At 45.6% G+C, this 22,177-nt stretch overlaps 2 protein-coding genes across 11 annotated transcripts in view; both read right to left on the bottom strand.

The window, feature by feature from the left end:
* Positions 1 to 10: 10 nt before the first annotated feature.
* Positions 11 to 15,157, bottom strand: Fs(2)ket (Importin subunit beta Fs(2)Ket). 3 transcript variants are annotated; one of them, XM_076429357.1, is made up of 6 exons: positions 15,021 to 15,157; positions 13,679 to 13,737; positions 13,419 to 13,601; positions 12,977 to 13,330; positions 10,874 to 12,885; positions 11 to 152 (listed from the first exon to the last, which is right to left on the bottom strand). In XM_076429357.1, coding segments are annotated over exons 1-6 (2,670 nt in total). In that variant the 5' UTR covers positions 15,082 to 15,157; the 3' UTR covers positions 11 to 151. The 3 variants fall into 3 exon arrangements, with proteins under 3 accessions (XP_076285472.1, XP_076285471.1, XP_076285470.1); XM_076429356.1 differs by lacking the exon at positions 11 to 152 and adding an exon at positions 3,179 to 10,214; XM_076429355.1 differs by lacking the exon at positions 11 to 152 and having other exon boundaries at positions 10,870 to 12,885.
* The window catches only part of Hr38 (Hormone receptor-like in 38), a 54,419-nt gene continuing 47,258 nt past the window's right edge, over positions 15,017 to 22,177 (bottom strand). For all 8 annotated transcript variants that reach the window (XM_076429364.1, XM_076429363.1, XM_076429365.1 and 5 more), the window contains one exon: positions 15,017 to 21,791. In XM_076429364.1, coding sequence (XP_076285479.1) covers positions 21,535 to 21,791 — 257 coding nt within the window. In that variant the 3' untranslated portion in view covers positions 15,017 to 21,534. The remainder of the gene's footprint in view (positions 21,792 to 22,177) is intronic.

Here is a 22,177-nt window from a genome sequence, read left to right as displayed (position 1 = left end):
ACGATTCGACCTGTGTACCATACGTTCCATCCTGGCCTCTTTCGTGTCCTCTTTTCGCCAGCCTGACCGTGATAGTGTCCTCGGCGGATCGGGTTCGTGGTAGTAAACGTATTTAGATAGCGTGCCAGCTCTCGCAGCCAATTTAGTCAGTTCTGGTAAGAAACGGACCCAAAAGTATGTGGTGAATTACGATCACGTACGATAACCGGCACCGAACGATTCACCTCAACTCGATCACAAAAACGCTGATCTCTATCGATCGACGCTCGACACACCTCTCGAGAAATCTCAAAGCTCTAACAGAGGATTCTACGAAAGCGTGATGACGCGCGACCAGAATAAAAAGTAAATAAAAAGGAATCCGTGTCTCGTGTTTCGCTTTTACGAACTGCGGATAAGAACGATCGGGCTGTTTTCACTCGGGAATCTTGATCGCGAACACACCGATATTGTTCATCTCCCGGATATAGTACATCAAGTGGTTCCGGATGTGTGAAAATGAAAACGGTTTCGCAGACACGCACTCTCTGCGTTTCGCGCGCGGAAAGAGAAATCGAAGAAATGCCAGAGAGGCGACAACTTCAGCGGCGCGTGCCACGGGGTCTGCCCTTCTAATTCAATTGGGTTAAGGGTACTTAGAGCAGATTAGGAACACTGCTGACACATGCTGCGTGGCGGCCGCGATTCATTCTTCGGACACACCGCGTGACTCCCCTCGCGTCAGTCTGATCGACCATTCAATAACTTTCGATTATTATCCTTCCGACCTGCCGGACCCTGCGCGAATTTTATTTCAACCTAATAGAAAGGGATAGCATTCATCTTGTTCCAAGTTGTTCTTAACCCCTTGCCTTACAATATCGTGTCAGACTCGCGATGAAAAATATCAACAGAATCTGATAAGTATGTGTGCTGTTAATTTCCTTTAAATCGAAACCAAATTCTACTCTGCTTTTGGCAATGTACAGCTATTGGGAAACATACATATGTATAGGCGTACACGATACATATGGATATAAAGTTTCTCCTTTTTTAGGAAATTAAGAATTACGAAAACAGTTTTAACTAAATAAACTAAGCGAGTAAAATAAATCGTAAGTCAAGGGGTTAAAGATTGAAGATTTATCAACACGATCTGCGACGCGTGTCCCAGACTTTTGAGACGCATTGTAGCAAGCAGGTTCCCACGTGGAATAATTTAGACGCAGATGGGGGGGGGGGGGGGGAATGTGAGCGGATTTTTTCTATTTTCGTACGGCATCGACGATCACGGGAATTCACGGTATCGCGTACGGCTTCATCCTGATCCGGACTAATCCAATTGATGAAGTAAAGTAAAAGAGCGAACGGGCAATTGTTAGTTTCCCATCGACCGGGGGTATCCAACGTATCGCGTCCAATCGCCCAATAAATTTTCCGCCGGATTCGGTCGTCGATCATGCTTTATCGGATCGAACGCGGCGGGTCAAGGTGAACGATCAGTCGAAAACAGAAGCAGGGATAAAGAAAGTAGCGATGCAAAAGAGCGACGGACTGGTAATAATGGCATCACTGCGTGTGTACAGATTCAAATTGAATTTTATTCACGGTCAATTATCTCGGTTTGTTTCTCGATTTTGTTTTCTGTGTGTATATTAATGTGTTTCTTGTAGGTCCTCGCGAAACAGAAACAGAAACGGAGCGACAAAGAATTCAGCTAACGACGATCGCGTTGGAAGCAATTCGCATTCCGGCCGATCGATAGATAGAGTCTCGTCATTTTCTCAAATTGGCAAAGAGACGTTACAATTTTGCTCTTTTCGTTTCTTTCTGTTCAAGACGACGAATTGAAGATAGCGATACTAATAGCAGGTCGAAATGATATCGTATGGCACTGTCGCTTGGCGATTCGTAATTAGTATCGGTGTTTCTCTTGCACACAGTGAGGAGTACAGCCAGCCACATTAATGTTTTCGCGAGAACCGATCGGCGCTCGCAAACAGTTTCGAGCGAACCCGCGGAATCGCATTCACCGATAGCACCGAGATAAGTGATTGATTGGCCGAAAAATTGGAAGAAAGACAGAAGAAACGCGAAAACGTGAAACGGGAATCCGCTCGTTTTCGCTCGCGAACTTTGAATTTTTGCGCGCGAGCTCACTGTTTCTCCTTTGCCAATTGTTCCGCCTCTTATCTTCCGTTTACGAGAGGATTCCTCGCTGTGTTCTCCACACCATTAATGTGACCGATCCATACATGTTTTTTTTTTCGAGCACACAGTGTATTCCCCATATGGGAATTTATTCGCCTCTTCCAGTCACTCCACGATCGCTCTCTGCCACTCATTGTCAGATTCAAGCGATACAGCCGAAGTCACATAGTCGTTGTCATTTAAAAATTCTTTCACAATGAACACAGGCTCCTCGCAAAACCACACGACTCTGACGCAGCAAACCGAAAAGGAAACGTGAAAAAACACGATTCAGACAACTCGAGCCGGCACATCCAGTATGCCGCACCCTCTCCTATTCTACGATTCTTACCAGGCGAACGCGAGAAAGGAAATCGCCTGGTCACGGTTACGCAGAATAAATCTCATTTTCTAGCAAAATAAAGCTCCGTCGCGAGAAGTTTCCGAGCATTAGAACCCGCTCTAGTTTATAGTAAGTCGGTGGCTCGCTCCTGCAAGAGCAGCCACCTCGATCTCGTATCGATAACAAAAATAATCTGTCGAGTGCATCCAGAGGCATCTTCTTGGTCATTGTTGTATCGATTATAATATGGTCAAAAGTACCGCGACCGGGTCGCAATTGTTTATTCAAAATTATCTCGACTTGTTCTGGCAAGAAACAGAATTTAACCAATTTTAATCAAGTGTTCTCAAATTCTTCTGTTTTGTACTCCACCTAGTTTTTTTTTTAAATCCACTAATTTTATTCGAAAGAAAATTTGGAATCGTTCTGGGAAAGAATTTTGTGTCGAAAATCAATGTAATTTCAGGTGGTTCGTTGCTTTTGATCATCGCTGTATGTTCAATTTCAGATTACGGATGATCAAACGATACGAGAGTAGGCCTTGGTCGTACATTTCGTTTTTTTTTTTAATGTCCCGATTAGAGAAGGGCGATTCGATGCGAGTATCGATCGGCAGAGGAAAAATTGGAGAGGGTGAGCAAATTACATATTGCAGGCTAAACAGGATTCCATCATCCAACATTCGTTCATTTATTACGATTATTTTTTGTTATGGTCTCTTTCTCTCTTGCTTCAGCCCACGTATGTATTATAGAATCCGAATTTTTCGCATGCGTTAAATCATAAATCGTTGGTCCGATCGTCGATCGGCAGCACTCGACAGCAGCAGCAGCAACAGCAGCAGCAGCAGCAGCAGCAGCAACATCATCAGCATTCTCTCCCTCTCTCTCTCGGTCTCTCTCTCTCTCTCTCTCTCTCTGTTCGCATCGCCACAGAAAAAATTCAATCTTCTCACACGCTCTTAAACACCTCCCTTCTGTCGTTCTCTCTCCATTCATCACTCTCTCTCTCACTCGCTCTCTTTTTTTTTGTTTTTTTTCGCTATTAGCTATTTTGTTTTCGATTTTTTTTTGTTTGTTTGTTTGCTTTGCTTTCTTCGCTAGGTTTCTTTTTAAATCGCACGGATATAATGCACGGCAATGGCGATCGATCCGCTCGAATAATCGAAGAAAAATATCGAGGATCTCACCATCCACACACACGCACATGTATACACGAGTAGGCGTTCGCGCGGGCATCTATCATCCACGCTTCTTTTTTTTTTTCTTAATTCTTTCGTCCCATCGCCGTGCAACAGTTTTTCTCTGACGCTTTGGAACAACAACAGCTCTACGCGTTGGCCTCGTGTTTCGCGACTCGATCGTTTAAAAAATATTATCGAAAATATTGTCTCGTACGTACAACGGCACCGCGCGGTCTTCGCGAGAGATATCGGAAGAAAGGAGACGCTGCGTGCAAGTCCGGGCGGTGTCGCTGAAATCTCTCGAAAAATAATTCGTGATCTGCGCGCGCGGAACTTCATTCTTGTCCTTTCTCCTTCTCTCTTCGCCTTACTTTAATAACTTTATTGCGAGTGTCTGTTCATTCTCCTGCTCCCTCTATAAATTGCTTAAAAGATTTCAGTGACCGCCGCACAGATTACAATTCCCGAAACGCGGAACAGCTCTCCGAACTTCAGACCGCGTCACGATACAAAATTTATATAACTTTTTTTTTTATTTCCATTCGTTTTGCATCTTCCTTTTCATTTTCTTTTATCATTTACTTTCCACTTTACAAATTCCCATCCCGTGAATAGTGACGCCGCGATTCACGACGAATCACGAGCCAACTCCTCGACATCCTTCTCTCTCTCTCTCTCGCAGACTCTCTCTCCTCTCATGATTTCACTCTATTTAATTTCTCGCGCGCTCTCGCACACTCGCAGTCATACGTACACGCTTTTTATAATTCTCCCTTTTTAGTCTCTCTTTCTTTCTTTCTTTCTTTCTCGTTCGTTCGTTTACTCGTTCGCACAGCAATCAGTAAATTGAGTTTTTTACTTGTTCACAGCGCACATCATCACTGATACAGCGTAATGCACACACCCTTCTTCTTTCTCGCTCTCTCTCTCTCTCGCACTTATTTTAATAATGCTTATAGACTTAATTACGCTCTCACGTACGTTCCCTATTGAAGCATCGCACGCACTCTAGGAGTCTCGACGATGAAAAGGCTAATAACTAATAGTTCGATAAAGTATTATCGTGTATGAGTTTACTTCATATCCGGGGAGCGCGGCTCCGGCGATTCTCTGAAAGGTGCGGACACTGTTTCCTGACCCGTGAACTGCGAATTTGATATGTTTTAATAAGAAAGCGAATTTTCAAAAACACGTCGACACTCGAACACAATTAACCCCCTGCGGTACCATAACGAGTCAAACCCATGAACATCTCTCTTTCGGGATAAAATAAAACATACTATTCTTTTTCGATCAACATTAATACTCATAAGTATATATATAAGTTCTACTCTGATTGTACCCGCGAAGATGATCGTACGGCAAGGGGTTAAGCGACAAACCATGTAAACACTAATTTACACTCTAGTAGAAAATGTTAATTCTCTATACATCCGTGAGGAATTTGCTTCTCGATGGAAAAACAGATTTCTCGCCCCAGTACAGTACGAATCAAAGAATTTGTAGGAAACTTTTTGGTCTCTGTGAAAGTGATCCGAGTTCACAGGGGTCGGCAGCAAACGTGCACGTTCCTACTTTTGGCGCTTCTCTCCGTTTTTATCATTTAGGAAAGTCTCGATGACCCCGAGCAACGATTAGTGTGCGCGTTAGGCTAGCCCGAGTGCGTCATCGCCACTCGCCACGTTCTCGCCAGTGTGAATAGACAAAAATAATTACCGTCGGAGGAGAGCGAAATTGTCAGGCGCCCGAGATCACGAGGATGATTTCGACGATCATCATCGAGGATTCAGAGATCATGCTTTAGAGACCCGCGAGAACCACCGGCAAAAACCGCGCCGCCTTTCAAGGTAGAACATCGACCCCTCGCACACGAGAGTCTCTCCAAAAGATCACAGTCGCGTATATAATATAATTTTCTTCTCTCTCTCTCTCACACACACACTCATTCTCTACCCTTTTGTAATCTTCTCATTTTTCGCTACTTCACGGCACGACCGGCGTTTCCTAGTTTCCTCGCCTTCACATAATCTCCCACGACTTTCAACACATTCTTCCTTGATCTTTCCTCGTTTCGAACCAATTGCCTTGGACCTGATAACGGGATTCGCAGACTCGAGAGCACCAGAAACAGGCTCGTGCGATTCATCCTACCACTGATTTGTTTTCTTTGCGACGCCCGAGAATCGTCAGACGAAATCAATCTTTGTGCAACCTTGCCGAGAGACTTTGGTGTCATAATCTTTAACCCTTTGATGCTGGGACAAATGGTCCAGATCTAATTGTTAACTATATCGAAGATGAATATAAATCTCAATGAAAATGGCCACAAAATGTGTGATAGAAAATTGGTATGTAACAGTTTGAATGTATCTAGCTATGAAAATCATCGAATACGTCGTTCCGACAAGGGTTGAACTATGCTATTAGATTGCAACTATACATAATATAAAGCCTCTAAGTATTATAAAATAGTCTACACGTAAGTTGTAGCAACGCAAATTAAACTATCCACACGCATAGCCTCGTTTTAATACTACAATCTCCTACAACAACAAAAATGAGCAGACCATTGTTCAACATTCACTAATACGATAAATGGATTTTAGAAACTCTTGAGCAATGAAATTTAGATCACAGTTTCGAACCAAGTCTACAAGGTTTAAGTTCCTCTCTTTTCTAATTCGTTGTGCAGTTTATGTCCGATTGTCCCACCGCAGTGAAAGGATTAATCGCAAGATAGAAAAAGGTCTTGCAAACAATGTAAAGATCGTTGGTACCGGGGCTCTCGATAAAATCGCGAATCGCGATCACAGGCGAGCCATCGAGTTCTTTAGCAGGTTGCGAAAAAAACACGCGCGCCGCTCTTTTCTTGGTCGTGGTTCTCTTGTTTTCTCTTTCTCTCTCTCTCTCTTTCACTCTCCTTATTAAATACTCTCTCTCTCTTTCTTTCTTTCTCTCCCTCATTCTTCCGTTCCGCGCACCTCGTTCACCCTTCCTCTCTTTCCCACAATACTCTCTTCTGCTACGTGGAATGTAAAATAAAAAGGATACTTTTCGCCTCGGCGTTTCATCTTTTTTTTTTAAATCTTTTTGAGTTCTTCGTATCTTTTTTGTTTTCTCTCCTGTCTTTTCATTTGTTTTATGGGATTCGTGGTTCAGACCGATTTCTTTCGGCTGGGTTTCATCAGCGAGGACAGTGACGATGTCTGATCGCGATATTTATACGAAGCTCTGTTTTACGTGGAGGTTCTTTTTTTCTATATATATATTTTTTGTCAGTAAAGTGGAAGACACCGTGTGTGTTTCGTCGGGTAGAGTAATTTTCGAAAGGATCCTCCGCAAACGTAAAATCGAATACATGGAACGAAAAACGAAAGAAGAACGGCTACAACACTGAAACGATACGGCGAATTCGCGTGAAACGGCAAAGAGATCAAGGTTTTTAGGCTCCAGTCTAGCCAGTGGCTCACCGAAAAACGATTTCACCCCCTCCCCACCCCACCCCCCAGCCCTGTGTTTGTTGTTTGTCAAACGTTATTCTTTTTATTATCTTTTTAAAAACTAGATCGACTCCCTCCTCCGTTATCTCTTACACGCTAAGTTTGGCAATATCGATCGTTAACAGTAAAAAAATTATATATGTATATATATTTATTTATACTCAGACGTGGAGCAGAGACTTTGTTTTCCATCCTCGATATGTAAAATCGTAAAAAAGATAATCAATTTAATAAAAACTCTTCTCTTTGTTTCTCGTTTCGTTTTGTAGTTCAGTCGAGAGTCCCACAATCAATTCCCTTTCCTTTTTTTTCTGGTTGCCCGTTTATTTGTCGCGCTACGCCAATGCACGTAAATACTATTACATATTTTCTATATTATCCCATCGCTGTTTCGCAACGAAGTTTCGTGTTTTGTTAATTCGAACCGGCCGGCCCCTCGATATTTCGCGTTCGCCGACACTGGCAACAAATTGCATCTAACCGCGTTTTACTGCAAGCTCGCGCGAGTAATGTGACGATGTGTGAGTGGCTTTCCGTGTGTTTGTGTGAGTGTTTGGTCACACGGAACGAGGCGTCCCCCGAAAAACAGAGAAAAACGTAGAAGAATTGAATATCGTTACGAAACGATCGAAATCTCGAATGTTCAGTCACAACGTCTGTGTCTGTCTGTTTGTGTACACGAGAGTGTGCTTCAGCTGGCAAAAGTATTTGGAATGCATGGCACTACCACAGCCACGTTTCGAGCCACGTGACGCAACGTCGTTTTATATTATTAGAGTGACCGACACCGCGCGCGCGTCCGGTTAATCTTTCGCGTAAAATGTTGCTAAATATCGTGGCCGTGCGAGCCTCCAACTCTAACAGAGTCTCGGCCACGGAGACGACACGAGGAACTAAAATTTCTGCGATCCCGCTCTCAAAACATCTCCGAATCATTTCCGAGACGTTTCGGGCCGCGATAAACCCGTAGAAACGAAAACGAACGTACCTAAAGGGGCTCTCGCTCGAGACACCTTTGAAATAACCTAGTCCAGGTTCGAGTCTCGAGTAATTCATCTATCAATTTGATTTTGCACCTCAAACCAATCGTGCTACACTATTCAGGACTAGATTATGTCAATTACCGTCATCTGGATTTACGCGACCACCGTGATCGTCCGCAATGTAATTAACTACTGTGAAAAATCGTTCGCCTGATTCCCGATTGTATTCCGCCCCCTTGATCAAGAAACTCGGAAGACCAATTTGTCTCTCTGATCATGATCCACGAGCATCGATGGGACAGGAAGAGAATGCTCAAAAATTGTACGGGGTATCGTCTCGATAATGGCAGTGCGAAAAGTACTCAGCCGACGTTCCTTTTCGTTGGTAACGCTCGTTAAAAGATCGACGATTAGCACAGTGACCGCGTGAAATCGTTCTCTGTTCGTGCAGGACTATGTGTGTATGATGTGTGTTTGTGTCGACGGGGGTAGTCGGGTTCACGATCCTTCGATCATATTGTTTCTTTCTGTTTTCTTTTGTTTTTGTTGGATCGTTTTCCTTTTTTTTCTTTTCCGATTTTTTCTCGAACTTTCATCAGGCCGAACGAGGACTTTCGGTGCAACTCAATAATTTATACCAGCAAAATATTAATTTTAATTAATCAACAGCAACGGACATTCACATACGGGTGGGGGTAAAAGTAACATACACGTCATCATACTACAACAGATTCATTTAGATTCTCGCGCAGCACGATCGGACCAGGGGTCATCAAGGTTTCACCGAAGCTTACCGACCATTTATTGCCAGATACTCGATCATCTCTTTCTCACCCTTACCTCTCTCTCTCGTTTAGCTCACTCGCTCTCTTTAGTTTCTCTCTCTCTCTCTCTCTCTCTCTCGCACAAACACTCGGTTGCATCGGCATGTACGACAGACAGTATCACTCCGTCAAGCAACTATTTAATCAGTGTTTGCTTTCGCCTATTTAAGAATCACTTCTCTCGACAACCATACATGTCGACACACGACCATATTACGTTCCCGTCGATTCCTCCAACGAACAGTTGATGATCGTTTAAACGAGAAATCGAGGAAAAATTCGGAAACACGCTGTACAAACACGTCTGCGAGCTTTAGCTAGCTAGAATCTCGCGACGGATCAACATAATTCTCTCTCTCTCTCTCTCTCTCTCTCTCTCTCTCTCTCTCTCACGAACACGTTCTTTCATCGGTGACAACGATTCTTTATTTGCACAACACTCTCTCGCTATCATTCTATTCTCGCTTACTTCTCTCCCTCTCATGCATACATACAGTTGATGTGTTCGTCTCTCTCTAAAAACAAAAAAAAAAAGATTGAAAGAACATGGAAAAAGAAACATTCTCCCGTTCAATTGCTTCCACACGCTCATCAACATCATCAGGTTCCGCAGTCTCTCTTGGTCTCCCTGTCGCATACTGGGTGTCTCATTCTCTCGCGTTCCTCTTCCGTTCATCTCATTCTCATTCTCTCTCTCTCTCATTCTCTTTCTCACTGGCCACGATCACCGTCCATCGAGGTCGTCCTTCCCTCGGGTGCAACTTCTCAATCACGCGGGTAGAAGCCCCAGGCTCGTTATCAGGCATACTTGCATCACCGGAACATCATCTCGAGCAGGCTTCGGCCTTGGCCTTCATTCATCGGCAACATATCCACTTGCACTCCTCATCATCCGTGGTTTTCTTTTTCTCTCTCGGCATCCGGGCAGGCAGACAGGTATTATTCATTATTATTCATTTATCTCTCACTTCATATTATTTTTTTTTTGCTTTTTTTTTGAAATCTCGACCAATGGGCTGCGCTCGGGCGCCGGTACTCGGAATACCGTCGCCAGACAGGGACACGTGCAGACTCATCACCGCATCATCGTCATCGCTTCGGAACGCTCACACACATCCTCGCATCCGCACCATCCAATCTTGTTGTCTTTGTATTGTGTTTGATAGCTTTCTAGTCAAATCAAATTGCACGACAGTACAACCGTGGGGTGATCTGTAAACAACAAAAGCGAGCCAAATATCAATAACCGTCGCTCACCGGTGCAATTATACTTTTTTGATTGTCTTTTTTCGGTCTCTCTAATTCTTATTTTTCCTCTCTCTCTCTCTTTTTTTAAAAATAGGCTTGTTTCCGACCGGGGGGCCTATCGATTGCAAAGTATAGGCAACGTGAAACAAATTACTGTATACCCGCGCTCGCCCAAGACCATCTCTCACTTTCTCACTCTCTCTCCCTCTCTTTCGCTCGCTCACTTGTCTTTGCTGTTCAGAGCTGCCTATCACTGATAATCTCGCCCGCATCAAAGGACACGCCGCACAGGCGGAAACGGTCGTGACACAAAGTTGAAAGGGGCACCGAGAATGGATGAGACGAGCGATTAATCGATCATGAATCGGCACGATTAGAAGATGAGAGTACATTCACCACACATCGTTCACACGAGAAAAAGGCTCGGTAATCGTTTACCAAAAGGCACGCATCGCCGATTTCGATGAGCTTGAGGTGTGCTGGAATGGTCATTTATAAGTTGACCTCTACAGCACACTCCAAGATTATTGAAATCGAGGAGGGGTACCTTTTCGATAAACGAGAACCAACGGTAAAAGACGTACAGTAGAGGGAATAATAAAAGAATAGCTGTGCCTACTCACCAACTGGACGTGGAGTTGGCAGCATTGTGGAGTTTCCGAACCTCTTTGGACGCCCAGATTGCCAAGGCCTTTGTCTTCTGGTTGCGCGATCGTTTAGCCTTATCTAGTAGGTCGGCGAGCGGTTTGGTCTCTACGATTGGCAATAGTTTCGCCCCGAAAACGCTGACCAAGTCGCCCAACAGACCCACGGAGGCCGCGATGTTACCTTCCGAATGCTCGCGGTCCTGAGCTATCGACGTGATGAACTGCATGATGAAGGGAACGTGCGGTTCAACGAGGGCGACCGACGCGTCCGAGCAGTTCGTCGAATCACCTCTGAGACCTTGAACGATGCCGGTGTAGGCCTCGAGCACGCCCTCTCGGAGCTCGTTCAGGTAGTCGATCATATCGTAGTCGCTCCTGTCGACCGTGGCCTGCGAGGCTTGCGCCAACGTTTGAAGAACAACGTCCAGATATTTCTTGAACTCTGGTCCGATGCTGAGAGCGACATCGCCGAAGACCGAGAAGATCTGCGGTTTAACGGACCTGTGAACCGTGTTGTTGCCGAGATTCTCCAGCAGCAGGGTCATGATCTCGTCGCAGTACGGGACCATTTTGGTCTTGAGAGCGCGGCAGATGTCGCCGGTGAGACCGACGGCGGCGCAGCACACCTGATACTCGGCGTGATTCTTCAGCCCGAGGATGAGATACGGCTTGAACGGGTCCATGTACTTGAGGAAACCTTCTCCCAGCACCTCGACCAAGGTGGACACGGCCATCAGGGCGTCTTCCTGCACGCCCTCAGCCTTACAAGAGTTCGAGTTGAACATGGATAACAACGCCATCATGATCACGTCAGAGATCTGCGGCGCGTCCTCCGGGGTGACCTTGCGGAGCACGGACTGCAAGGTGGCGCAGAGCAGCGACTGGAGATCGTTGTACTGAGCCCGATCCGAATGGGTCTGGATATGCGTTTCCATTTGCAGTACCTGCTGCAACCTCTCCAGGATCACCATTGTCGTCTTCTGCACGGTCACGTAACAATCGCGCGGCGAGTTCTTCACCATCTCCATCAGAGCCTCGTACGCGGCTGATCTCAAGTTCGCCTGTGCTCCGTCCGGACGATCCGTGGTCTCCAATAATCTCTGAACGATGTAGTCAAAGTACTGAGACATGCAATACGTGTCCGGTTGTTCTCCGTGTTCCGAACTCTCGGCGAATTCGTAGCTAGCCTCCGCCAACCCGGTGAACGCCCAGCAAACGTTCGCGGCCACACGAGGCTCCGCCTTCAAACCGTTTACCAACGCCTCCAGCAAAGGTTTCAAGTATGTATCGTTGATCGCTGCCGCTGGTATGATCTCGCATATCCGACCGAACGTCCACGCTGCTGTATCTCTGACTGCCACGCTGTCGTCATACATCAGCTCGATCAGCGTCGACATGGCTTGCTCTACCAGCGGTTTCACAGTTCCAGGGTCCAAACCGCCCAGGACCGATCCGAAGGCCATCAACGCGGCGTCCCGGTACCTCCAATCGGCGTTCTTTATGTTATCCTTGACGAATGGAAGAACATGTGGAACGATGGCCTCCTCGCAGCAAGAAGACAATAACATCAAACACACTCCAGCTGCTTTCGAGGGATTCCAATCGTCCTCGTCATCGAACTCTTCTTGCTTGGTCAGTTTTTTCATTAGAACAGGTACCAGGTACTGCAGAGCACCCTTCGCGTAATGCCTCGATACTTTGACCGGTGGCCTACCCCCATCGGACGCCTCCCCTTCTTCCATGGATAGATCAACCTCCTCGTCGGACACGTTCGACCAGAACTCAATTCCTTGCAGTGCAACTTCGTCAATATCCGATTTCATAGCTTCCAAGGTAATAGGAAAGAGAGCCGGGCCCATGTAGGGCTCCATGTATTGGTAATATAAAGACATAATTTTTACAAGACATTGTAAAGCAGCTACTTTGATCTGAGTGTTCAACGACTGGGTCGCTTCGCATACCACCTCCATGATAAAGTTTCTCTCCCTCTGTAAGGACGAACAACATCGAGTTATACGATAAAGCCTGCCGAGCTAGAGAAAAGATACGTATACATTTGATTTCGCGCGAGACACTAACCTCTATCTCGAAATTTCCTTTGGTAAATTCTAAAGAGTTGTAGAGCGCACTTGTCGCGGCCAGGCGAACGTTATGCGAAGTGCTAGACCCCTGCATGCCATGAATAATTGCTGTGAGAATTTGATTAGACTGAGGTACCAAAACGTCGCTTTCTATTTCTTGACATATGTAACCGATCGCCTCTATCGTTGCCTCCTTCATTATCTCGGTGCTGCTTGGATTCGCGACATTGTTGACTAGTAACTGAATAATATCAGCCCATTGGCCGACTGGTAATTCGGCGACTGCGACGTAAGCGACACATTGCGCTGCTGAACTCGGCCTGTTGTTCTCTGTCCCGAGAGCTCCCAAAATCTATCGATAAACCAACAAGTAGTAATACTATCTATGCTTTACGTTCCGCGTACAAGTAATTTCTTAATTTCTGATGTTATCGGCTTACATTTTTCTTGATAAATTCCCTGATTTCTACGGGAATCGCCAACCAGCGTTGCTGGTACTGATACTTCAACTGTGGGTCTTTGGACGTAAGTTGATTTTTGAGTTGCAGACCTGCTGCCATACGGGCAACAGGAGTTGCCGCTGCTGTAACCAGCACGGCGCTGAGTTGTTGCATGAATGTATGCTAAAAAGATTGAGAAGACTGTTGAGAACCGTAGCTAACTTTAATCGAGTAGTTCCCATCTAAACTAGACAACTTACGAGATTAGTTTGTGCTGCTTGCTCCAGAAAATTTTGAGCTGCCTCCAGTTCATTTTTATCTGCAATTGCGAAATATAAATTGTGACATAGCATACAGCGTAACTCTATCGATTACTAAGGAAAATCTGAGACGGACAACGAGAGGACTAGCAAAATATTTGAACGTGGCCCTTAACCCCTCGCCGTACATTTACAAGCCAGACTTGCGACAAAGGTTTATGACAGAGTCTAACAAATATGAATGTTACGCGTTTCATTTTAGATGAAATAAAATTTGATTCGTTCGTAATCAATATTTAAGCACTATAATAGATGTAGCCATACAAAAAAAATACATTTTCATTTCTCTTCTACGACATTTTTATGCATAAAGACGTTCCAATCGCTGTAACCGTAAAAGAGAAGGTACGGCAAAGAGTTTACGCGTGTACAAGGCAAGGAATATATTCAAAAAGGAAAGCAAAAGACGAAGTAGAAAAACTGTAGACATTAGATCCTCGGTCCGAGAGTGTTTACCATTGACTATTTTATTTATTAAAAAATGGATAGAGATAGTAAAAGGTAGAAAGACCACAAGATAGTGGGAGTGACGAGAAATGAAAAGCAAAAAAAGGCAATAATAAATAGATAAATAAAATAAAGCGATAGTAGAAACGAGACGAGCGAGCGAATATAAGAAGGTAAGAGATAAGATAATTTTTAGATACATATAAGATCAGGTTATTATAAACCGAGTCGAAATTCCTCGGTCGTACGATCGAAACGAATAAATATATGTATAAATCATCGGTATCAGAGAGGTTGTAACAAGGTACGAGCGGACACGCCGTTGAAATTCACGTGAAGGATAGAGGTTAGAGAGGCACGATGCATTGATAACCGCGCCGTGCCAACCGACAACGGGGACGTGCAGTTTCGGTAACCGTCACCGCGGGACAATACTTTTCCTGTCGCGAACAAAGCCACCTAGCAACAGCCAAACGGAACCGACCACGAGACAAGATTTTCCGACAACGATATTCTAAACGAACGACACGATTTAAATGCAGAAAAATAATCGACAGCTCTTTGAAACTAATTAACGCTGATGCGAGTACCGCGGGACTGTTGTACACCGGACAGAATACAAAAGGGACGCGCACGCGGCTGGACGTTACTTTTTCAGGCAAGGTCGTGCGAACGTAGCGAAGAACGATCGCGGAGCTCGTTGAACGAAAGAAACGATCGTTGAATCAAACGAGAAAATCGTCGGGAAGCCTGGCGGAAATGTTGGGCGAACGAACAATCTCGGTTTCATGATGTCGCCTGGCGGAGGTAGAAGAATTGATCGAACGTAGCTTACCTGACGAGACGGTCCTCTCGAGGACCTGGATCAGTTGCACCGCCATTGAGTCCATCTGCATGATTGCGGTTGTTTTTCGGTGATTACCGTGCTGCTTCTCGTAAACACTTATGCCCTGATAGGAAACGTCTCCTCGTCGCGACCGGCGGACAGCCACATGTAGCCACCACCGATTCAACTGGCTCGACGACGTACCCCCCTTCTACCCACTTCCTGCCAGTGCTCGGTTTCTGCTTCCTTCCACAACGTGCCGCGCAGTGATATCCGCGCCCTTTGATTATCTCGCGCCTACTACGCACCGACCCCGACAACACTCGCGTCGAGATTCTCCAGCAGGTCCGGAAGTCCAACCGCTGAATAAATTGATACGTCCCACGACGAATATCACGGCTATCGTCCACTTCGACGCACCACTGTCACCAGCATCAAGTTTCTCCGACGCGGCCGTCGTATTTTCTCGAGCGCGGACTATTTTCTCGCTGCGCCGTGCAAATCGGGACTACAACGCATGCGCGCCAAACTCTCGCACCGCCATCTTCACCGTCGACAGCGCCTCCCGCGATTGCGCACTCCGACCAACCGTTATGCCACCAAATTTGAAACGCTGACGCGCGACTACCACGGAACGCCGCGCTGCCACGCGATTCGCACTCGCGCGCTTTATTCGCACGCGCCATTTTACTGCGAATCGCGTCTTCGATGTCTTTCTTTCTCCCCCTCTCTCTCTCTCTCTCTCTCTCTCTCTCTCTTTGTTGAATCAATTGTTTTGCGGTACACAGCTCGTAGATACACATAAGAATAGAAACAAAATGTGTTTTTACTCGTGAAAGAAATGTATATGTATGTTTGGGCGTCCCCGAAACTGAGCCGCGAACCAGAAGAAACCGTTATTTACGGAGCACACTGAATCTACTGGGTTGGCAGAAAAGTAATTTCGGTATTTTAAGGTGAAACAACGCGATGACCTGATAATCGCACTTGGATCAGTTTTTTTGGGCGATAAGGGCCAGAAGTTTTATGAACGCGGAGTTCTGAAGCAAAAGATCATCGAACAAAATGGAAAATATAAAATGTTATTAAAGTTCATTGAATAAAAAAAATTCGGTTCTATTTCACCTTAAAATACCGAAATTTCTTTCTTGCCAACTCGATACATATATTCCTTTCTGTCCTACTCGAATCTGCTGGATAATAACTAACAGTTTCTTTGCAAATTGGTATAATGGTGTAAAAAGATTTATTTTAGGCATGTTGCTAGAAAATATAGAGCTGCCGCGTATAAAAACTCGAGAACTGGTAGGGAGCACCAGGTGCGTCTTATGCAAAAACTGGTTGTGCCCCTGACAACCGTCGTATTCCTTCGGGACTATTGACAACCCTCCCGAATACTTGTCCCGTATGTGAACGAGACATAGGAAAAGATAGGGTTACAATTTACAATGTCCGACGATCTTGAGACGCTCTGCTGGAAGAAAAAAGAATCGTAACATCAGGGTTATTTTAATAGATTTAATGAAACGATATACAGAATACATTTGCTTTCGTAATGCATCGCAACGCATCGTCCGCGTGCCTTACCATCTATATCACATATCAATTTCTTTTACTTATAAAATATAATGGTCGTAATGTTTTTTCGCACGTCATCCCATTTGAACTGCTTTCTTGTTCACATATATATCGAAAGTATATATAATATATTCATTTATTTCTTTTATATTAAACATTATATTTATATATTTATAATTATGTATATGTATATATATAAATATATATATATATATTAGATTTCATTATATTATATTATACTCAAGCGAGAGGGAACAATGTGTCTATGTGTGTGTATGCGAGTGATTGTGTAATTTTTGTGGCTCGTCGCAGAATTATACCGAATCAGGCTGCGGAAAGAAGGTTTCGTGATCACGTGTGCGCGCATTGTGAGGAAAAAATAGATTTTTACAGTAATCGGAAACATTGTTGATCCTATCGACGGTCGTAAGGATGGAAAGGCCGGTGTGCTGGGAAACTTTTACCATTTTTAGTTACTTTATTTCCTTTTCCGTTTATTTTATTATCGTCGCAGTGAACGATTGCAACGAGAACACACAGAGACAGCGGGAGAGAGAGAGAGAGAGAGAGAGAGAGAGAGAGAGAGAGAGAGAGAGAGAGAGAGATTGATCTCGATCCTCACCTCCTTTTCAGTAGTACGGCCGTCAATATCGGCGTTCGGTTCGTTATCGATTCGCTCGCTGTTTCGATCGTTTCGCAAATTCATCCCCTTCCGCAGACATTCGCGAATTATTGCATCGATGCATCGAAAGGGGAGGCTCGAAGCGAGCGTCCTGCTGTTCTCACGAATCGTTCGCCGCGCGATCGATGGATTGTCGGGATCTCGCGTCACAATTTACAAATTTCTATAAACGGTACTTCCGGTGCAACGTCTACCGTTTCCGGTGTGCGGGTGCTCGTGATTTTTGTGCATTCGTCGGTACGCCATATCCGCAGGATCGATCGATCGATCGCAAGAATCTCCGTTCGAAAACCTGCCGCATATTTCTTCGTGTTTTTCCATCTACAATAAATCGGATCACAGGATGGTGGAATCGATGGAAACGATACAAACGTGAACCTTTCCCTCTCTCTTTCTCTTCTCGTCCAGCACTTTGTATTTGCTTCACCTCGGACAAGAGAGAAACGATAGTCGAACACGTTCGATAACGCTACCCTAATCAATGGACGGAAAGGGGAACGGCTATCGATCTCGATCTCCCTACGACAAGAATCTCACGCAAAGATAAGATACTGTGCGCCGAACGGATCGAAGAGAAACGGAGTTCTTTCTTTTTCTGTTTTCTTTATTCAAACGATTTAAACGAAACACGGTAAAAAAAAGTGTGATCTCATCCGTTGATTGAACATTTATTGTTACATCGAGGGAAGAGGATAGTACACCTAACGGAATTGGCCGTTCGTTCGTTACAGCGATGACAATTAATTATTAACAACAGTGTGGTCGGTTGATCTCGCTCCTCGTCGAGATAGATCCCTTAAACACGATTATCTTTTCTTTTCTCGTTTGTCTCTAACCCTTCTTGCTTTGTCTTTTTTTCTTTCTTCTCTCTCATGATTTTTTCTTTAGAAATTACACGTCGTAAAAAATAATACATCGTTTTAATTAAAGCGTCGAGTGCGGTACAGACGTAGCGGAAACCGGAACACGTCAACCACGAATCGATTGTTTCCGCTCCAATAGGGGACTGGAAACGGTCGCGAGGGCGTCCTCGAAATTTTCTTAAGTAATAGGAACGAAAACACCATTTCCCTTTGCTCGCCGCCGCGCCGTAGGAGGGCAAGAACTCGAGGAGCCCTCGAGCTCGTTAAGCGCTCCATAATCGCAATTAGCCTAATAGCACCGTTTTTACTTGACAGATCCACGACATCGCTAAATCTCTGCCGGACTCGACGCAATCTACACGCGCGGCCAGCGATTGGTCCGTCTTCGATAAAACCATCCAAATGCTGATTAATCGGAGAGACATTGGGCCAGTCGCTTTTCGACTAATTTTCGACCGGGACGAATGCTATAGCATTCGTCGCGGACTTTCTTGTACCATGCTTTCTTGCCGGGCATTTTGCTCGTGCTCTACTACGAACACCTGCGATCTCCTATCCATCCCCGCAAAAGTCTCTTACACACCTGTCTGTGGTTCGTTTACACTTTACACGGAGGACAGTGTATTCATCCTGACCAAATTAGATCTTCCTCGGACGCTTTAATGCTTCGATAAAATATCATACATACTAACAACGAGGAAATGAGAACCAATTGTTTGGAAATTAAATTTTGTGCGCGGACATTTGCTGCTTGTAAATAAATCGCAGTGCAAGTGCAAATCAAGTTCAATTACGAACGAAATGTGTTTTATTCAACTTCGGCAGAAAAATATAAGCTCTTTTATATTCGAACTCGAAAGATACGTTGAATCATTCACGAGCAACTGAAAACTCCTGGTAGATTCGAAGGGTTCATTTCCTCGGTGGGATAAGCGCAAACTCTATCCCCCGTGTATTCTTTTTAATGACGAGAGATCGGTGGTTACAGAGGGAGGGTGGCGAAGAAGAATTCCAAAAAGCCTGATCGAACGGCAACAGTATAAAACAAATCTCGGTTTCTCGAAGGAACCACACGTTACAATTTTTACGTGTACGCGGCGATCGAAGGACAGAGTTCCTCGCGAAACGTCGAGCATTTGCGGATACACACGGCGTTTTTAGAGTAACGTATACACACGTAATTACTGTAATATTACCTATTGTGTGCACATACATGCAAATATTTCAACGTGTTATATGCGTCCGATTCCGTGAAACCTGTATCTGTTTCTGTTTCTGATTGATTCTCGGGTGCACTCTAGATTCGAAAGGTTCTGTGTCGATGCTCTCGGTAATCTCGTATAATGTTGTATGTAATCGATTGGATCGGTTTAGCTGTACATAGACGCCGGACAGGTAAACATAGACATAGGAAAGTGTTATTGCTGAAGAGTTTGCGGTGGGTCGTTTGCGAGTACGTTTTTTTCTGGAATCAAGCCGAACGACGACCAATTGAAAAGAGAGCCTCTTCCAATCTCTTCCAGATCCTCCGGATCGCGCGTCGATCCTCCTGCTGGTTCCCCGATGTCGCCTCGATCCCTCGATCGACGTCCAGTTTTTCAAGAGGCCGAGACTGCGGCGAGTAGAGTGCTTAAACGTTGACGTTGACGGTGATCCTTACGCGTTAGCGGACAATGGTAACACAAGGTGCTGGTAAGAAGGTAGCGGATGGTAACAGTGGTAGCAGCGGTAGTAATCGCCGTAAGATCGTGTGTAGTTTAACGCCTAGCGCTTCGAGTAGTAGTAAGTAATAACAATAGTAAGTAGTAAGTAATAGTATAAGTAGCAGCGGCGCGGTATACGTATAAATAGGACTCTCTACGTTAGTTTGATTAAAAATAAATGTCATAACGTAATAGGTAACTTTATGCCGGACCTGTACGAGCCGGCCCATCGGTGACTACGACAATGGCCGCCCTGCGTTACGGCAACCTAGTCAACATCGTCGTCGGCGGGCCGGCTGGTTCTGGATCCCGTTTCATTCTTCATCATGTCGCCCTTAGCTGTCTAAAATCACATTAACGCAAGAGTAGTGGTAATCGGGCCGAGCGGTCTCGGCCGCCGTGACACGGAAGACACTCGCGCGTTTCCAATGACGCTAGATTCCATGCGATTTTTTAGAGGATGATGATTCTGGACACGCGTTTTCATCGATCGAGGCTACAACACAGAGACGATGCCTACAGGAAACGAAGGGGTGGATGAGAGTGGTGGGATATCATCGCATCGGATTCATTAGCATCATCGCGACGTTCGAGTGTGATCACGGTCACGCGCCTACGTCTAAACTGTCAACACGGAAGAGCAAAATCCGGGGGATTCATCAGTAGGGGTTGGAGGGAGATTAGAGGGAGACCACACAGCAGCGCGACGTTCCACGTCTGCTCTTCCGTCGTTGCGCTTGATATGTTGCGAGTCGTCAATGCGTTTGCTCTTCACTCCTCCACGACTTGTGTGTGTGTGTGTGTGTTTTTAAGTACGTTTAAATACACCGAAGAGAGAGAGAGATGAGAGAGAGATAGAGAGAGAGAGAGAGGAGGATCGATGCTCGCCGATAGCGACGGACCGTCGAGGCGGAAGGACGTCGACGACGGGAGAGGCGTGGGCGTTCGTTGGCGGCGGCGACGTATACAAAGTAGGTAGAAAAGTGATAAAAATTCGTGTATATATTTTTCCTCATCGTTTCCTTTTGTGCACGCTTGCGAGAAATAGACGAACACGCCGACCCCGAACACCCACTTCCGCGCCTCTCGACCGTCTAGACCCCTTAGATCCAGGATCGATGACGAAGTTCTACCTTCGATCTGTTCCTCTATCGTTCCCTGGACTCCTGCGGAGTCCTCTGCCCAGACGGTTCGCGGGATCAGCTCCGATCCTTCATTGCTTGGACTTCCGATAGCAAAAGAGTAGCTGTTACATCGTGTTAAAAGTAACGGTAGCAGTTAAGAGTAGTAGTAACGATAGTTCGGGGCAACTCGCCCTTTGGACACGCACTTGTCCCTCACTCTTTTTAGACATACACACACACACACACACACCCACACACACACACAGGGAACTTTCGAATAGTGAACGTTGTCGCAGAGGGTTGCACCTGATTCGATGAACAGGGTTCACCCTCGTTGAGAACCGTTCGAGGACACACGCAGAGAAGATAGTAAAAGCTACGTGGTACGTGTAGAGCTAGGGAAACTGAATGGTGTTCTGTGTGTCTGACTGTCTGTCTGTGTGATGTATGCGTGTTTTCTCGTGTATCTGTGCACGTAATCGCACGGGCCAGCCTCGAGAGAGAGAGAGAGAGAGAGTGTGTGTGTGAATTGTTCTACGCGTTGATAGCCTTAGGCTAGACTCAGAAAGCGAGTTAGAACGGCAGACTGCCGACAAACATCTTCTGGATCAGAGGCGGCGCCGGGACCAGGTCCAACAGCTTCAGGTAAAATATGTGCTGAAGACCTTGAACCGACAGACTCCTCAGCTCCGGTAGCTTGCCTAGTAGTCGGGAGAGATAGTGCGCTTTCTTCTGCGCCTCGGAATTGTAGGTGACGTGGTCCCGCAGGGAGGAGATGATCTTCATCTGCAACTGCTCCATGCGGTGAGGCTCCTTCAGGCCGTACCTCTCTGCAAAGTCAAACAAGGCGTTACCGTATCTTCTCCTCTTTTCTCCGACGTTGCCAGCGACGCGACTTTCGCGAGCAAATTCGACCAACACGACACGCGTGGATCGATGTTGCGTGCAATCCCGGGTTCGAAAAGCCGCACGCACGTGAACGCGCTCGCGGAAAATCACTGTGAGACGTATCGCGTGCAAGCAAGCAAACAAGCAAGCAAGCAAGCAACCAACCAACCAACGACGCCGGCTCCTTTCGTCGTCGCATCAATAACTAACCAGCCGATAGATAAATAATTTGTCTCGCAGACGGACGCGCGTAATGAAGACTCGCGACTCGGAGTGGACGAGGGGAAATGAAAACACCGATCCAATCGTCGGTATCCTCTTCATTATA

Source organism: Lasioglossum baleicum, chromosome 8 (assembly GCF_051020765.1).
Source record: "Lasioglossum baleicum chromosome 8, iyLasBale1, whole genome shotgun sequence".
In the NCBI taxonomy this organism is placed as follows: domain Eukaryota; kingdom Metazoa; phylum Arthropoda; class Insecta; order Hymenoptera; family Halictidae; genus Lasioglossum; species Lasioglossum baleicum.
The sequence above is the reverse complement of the archived record's forward strand: the minus strand, read 5'-3'. Positions and strand labels throughout refer to the sequence as shown.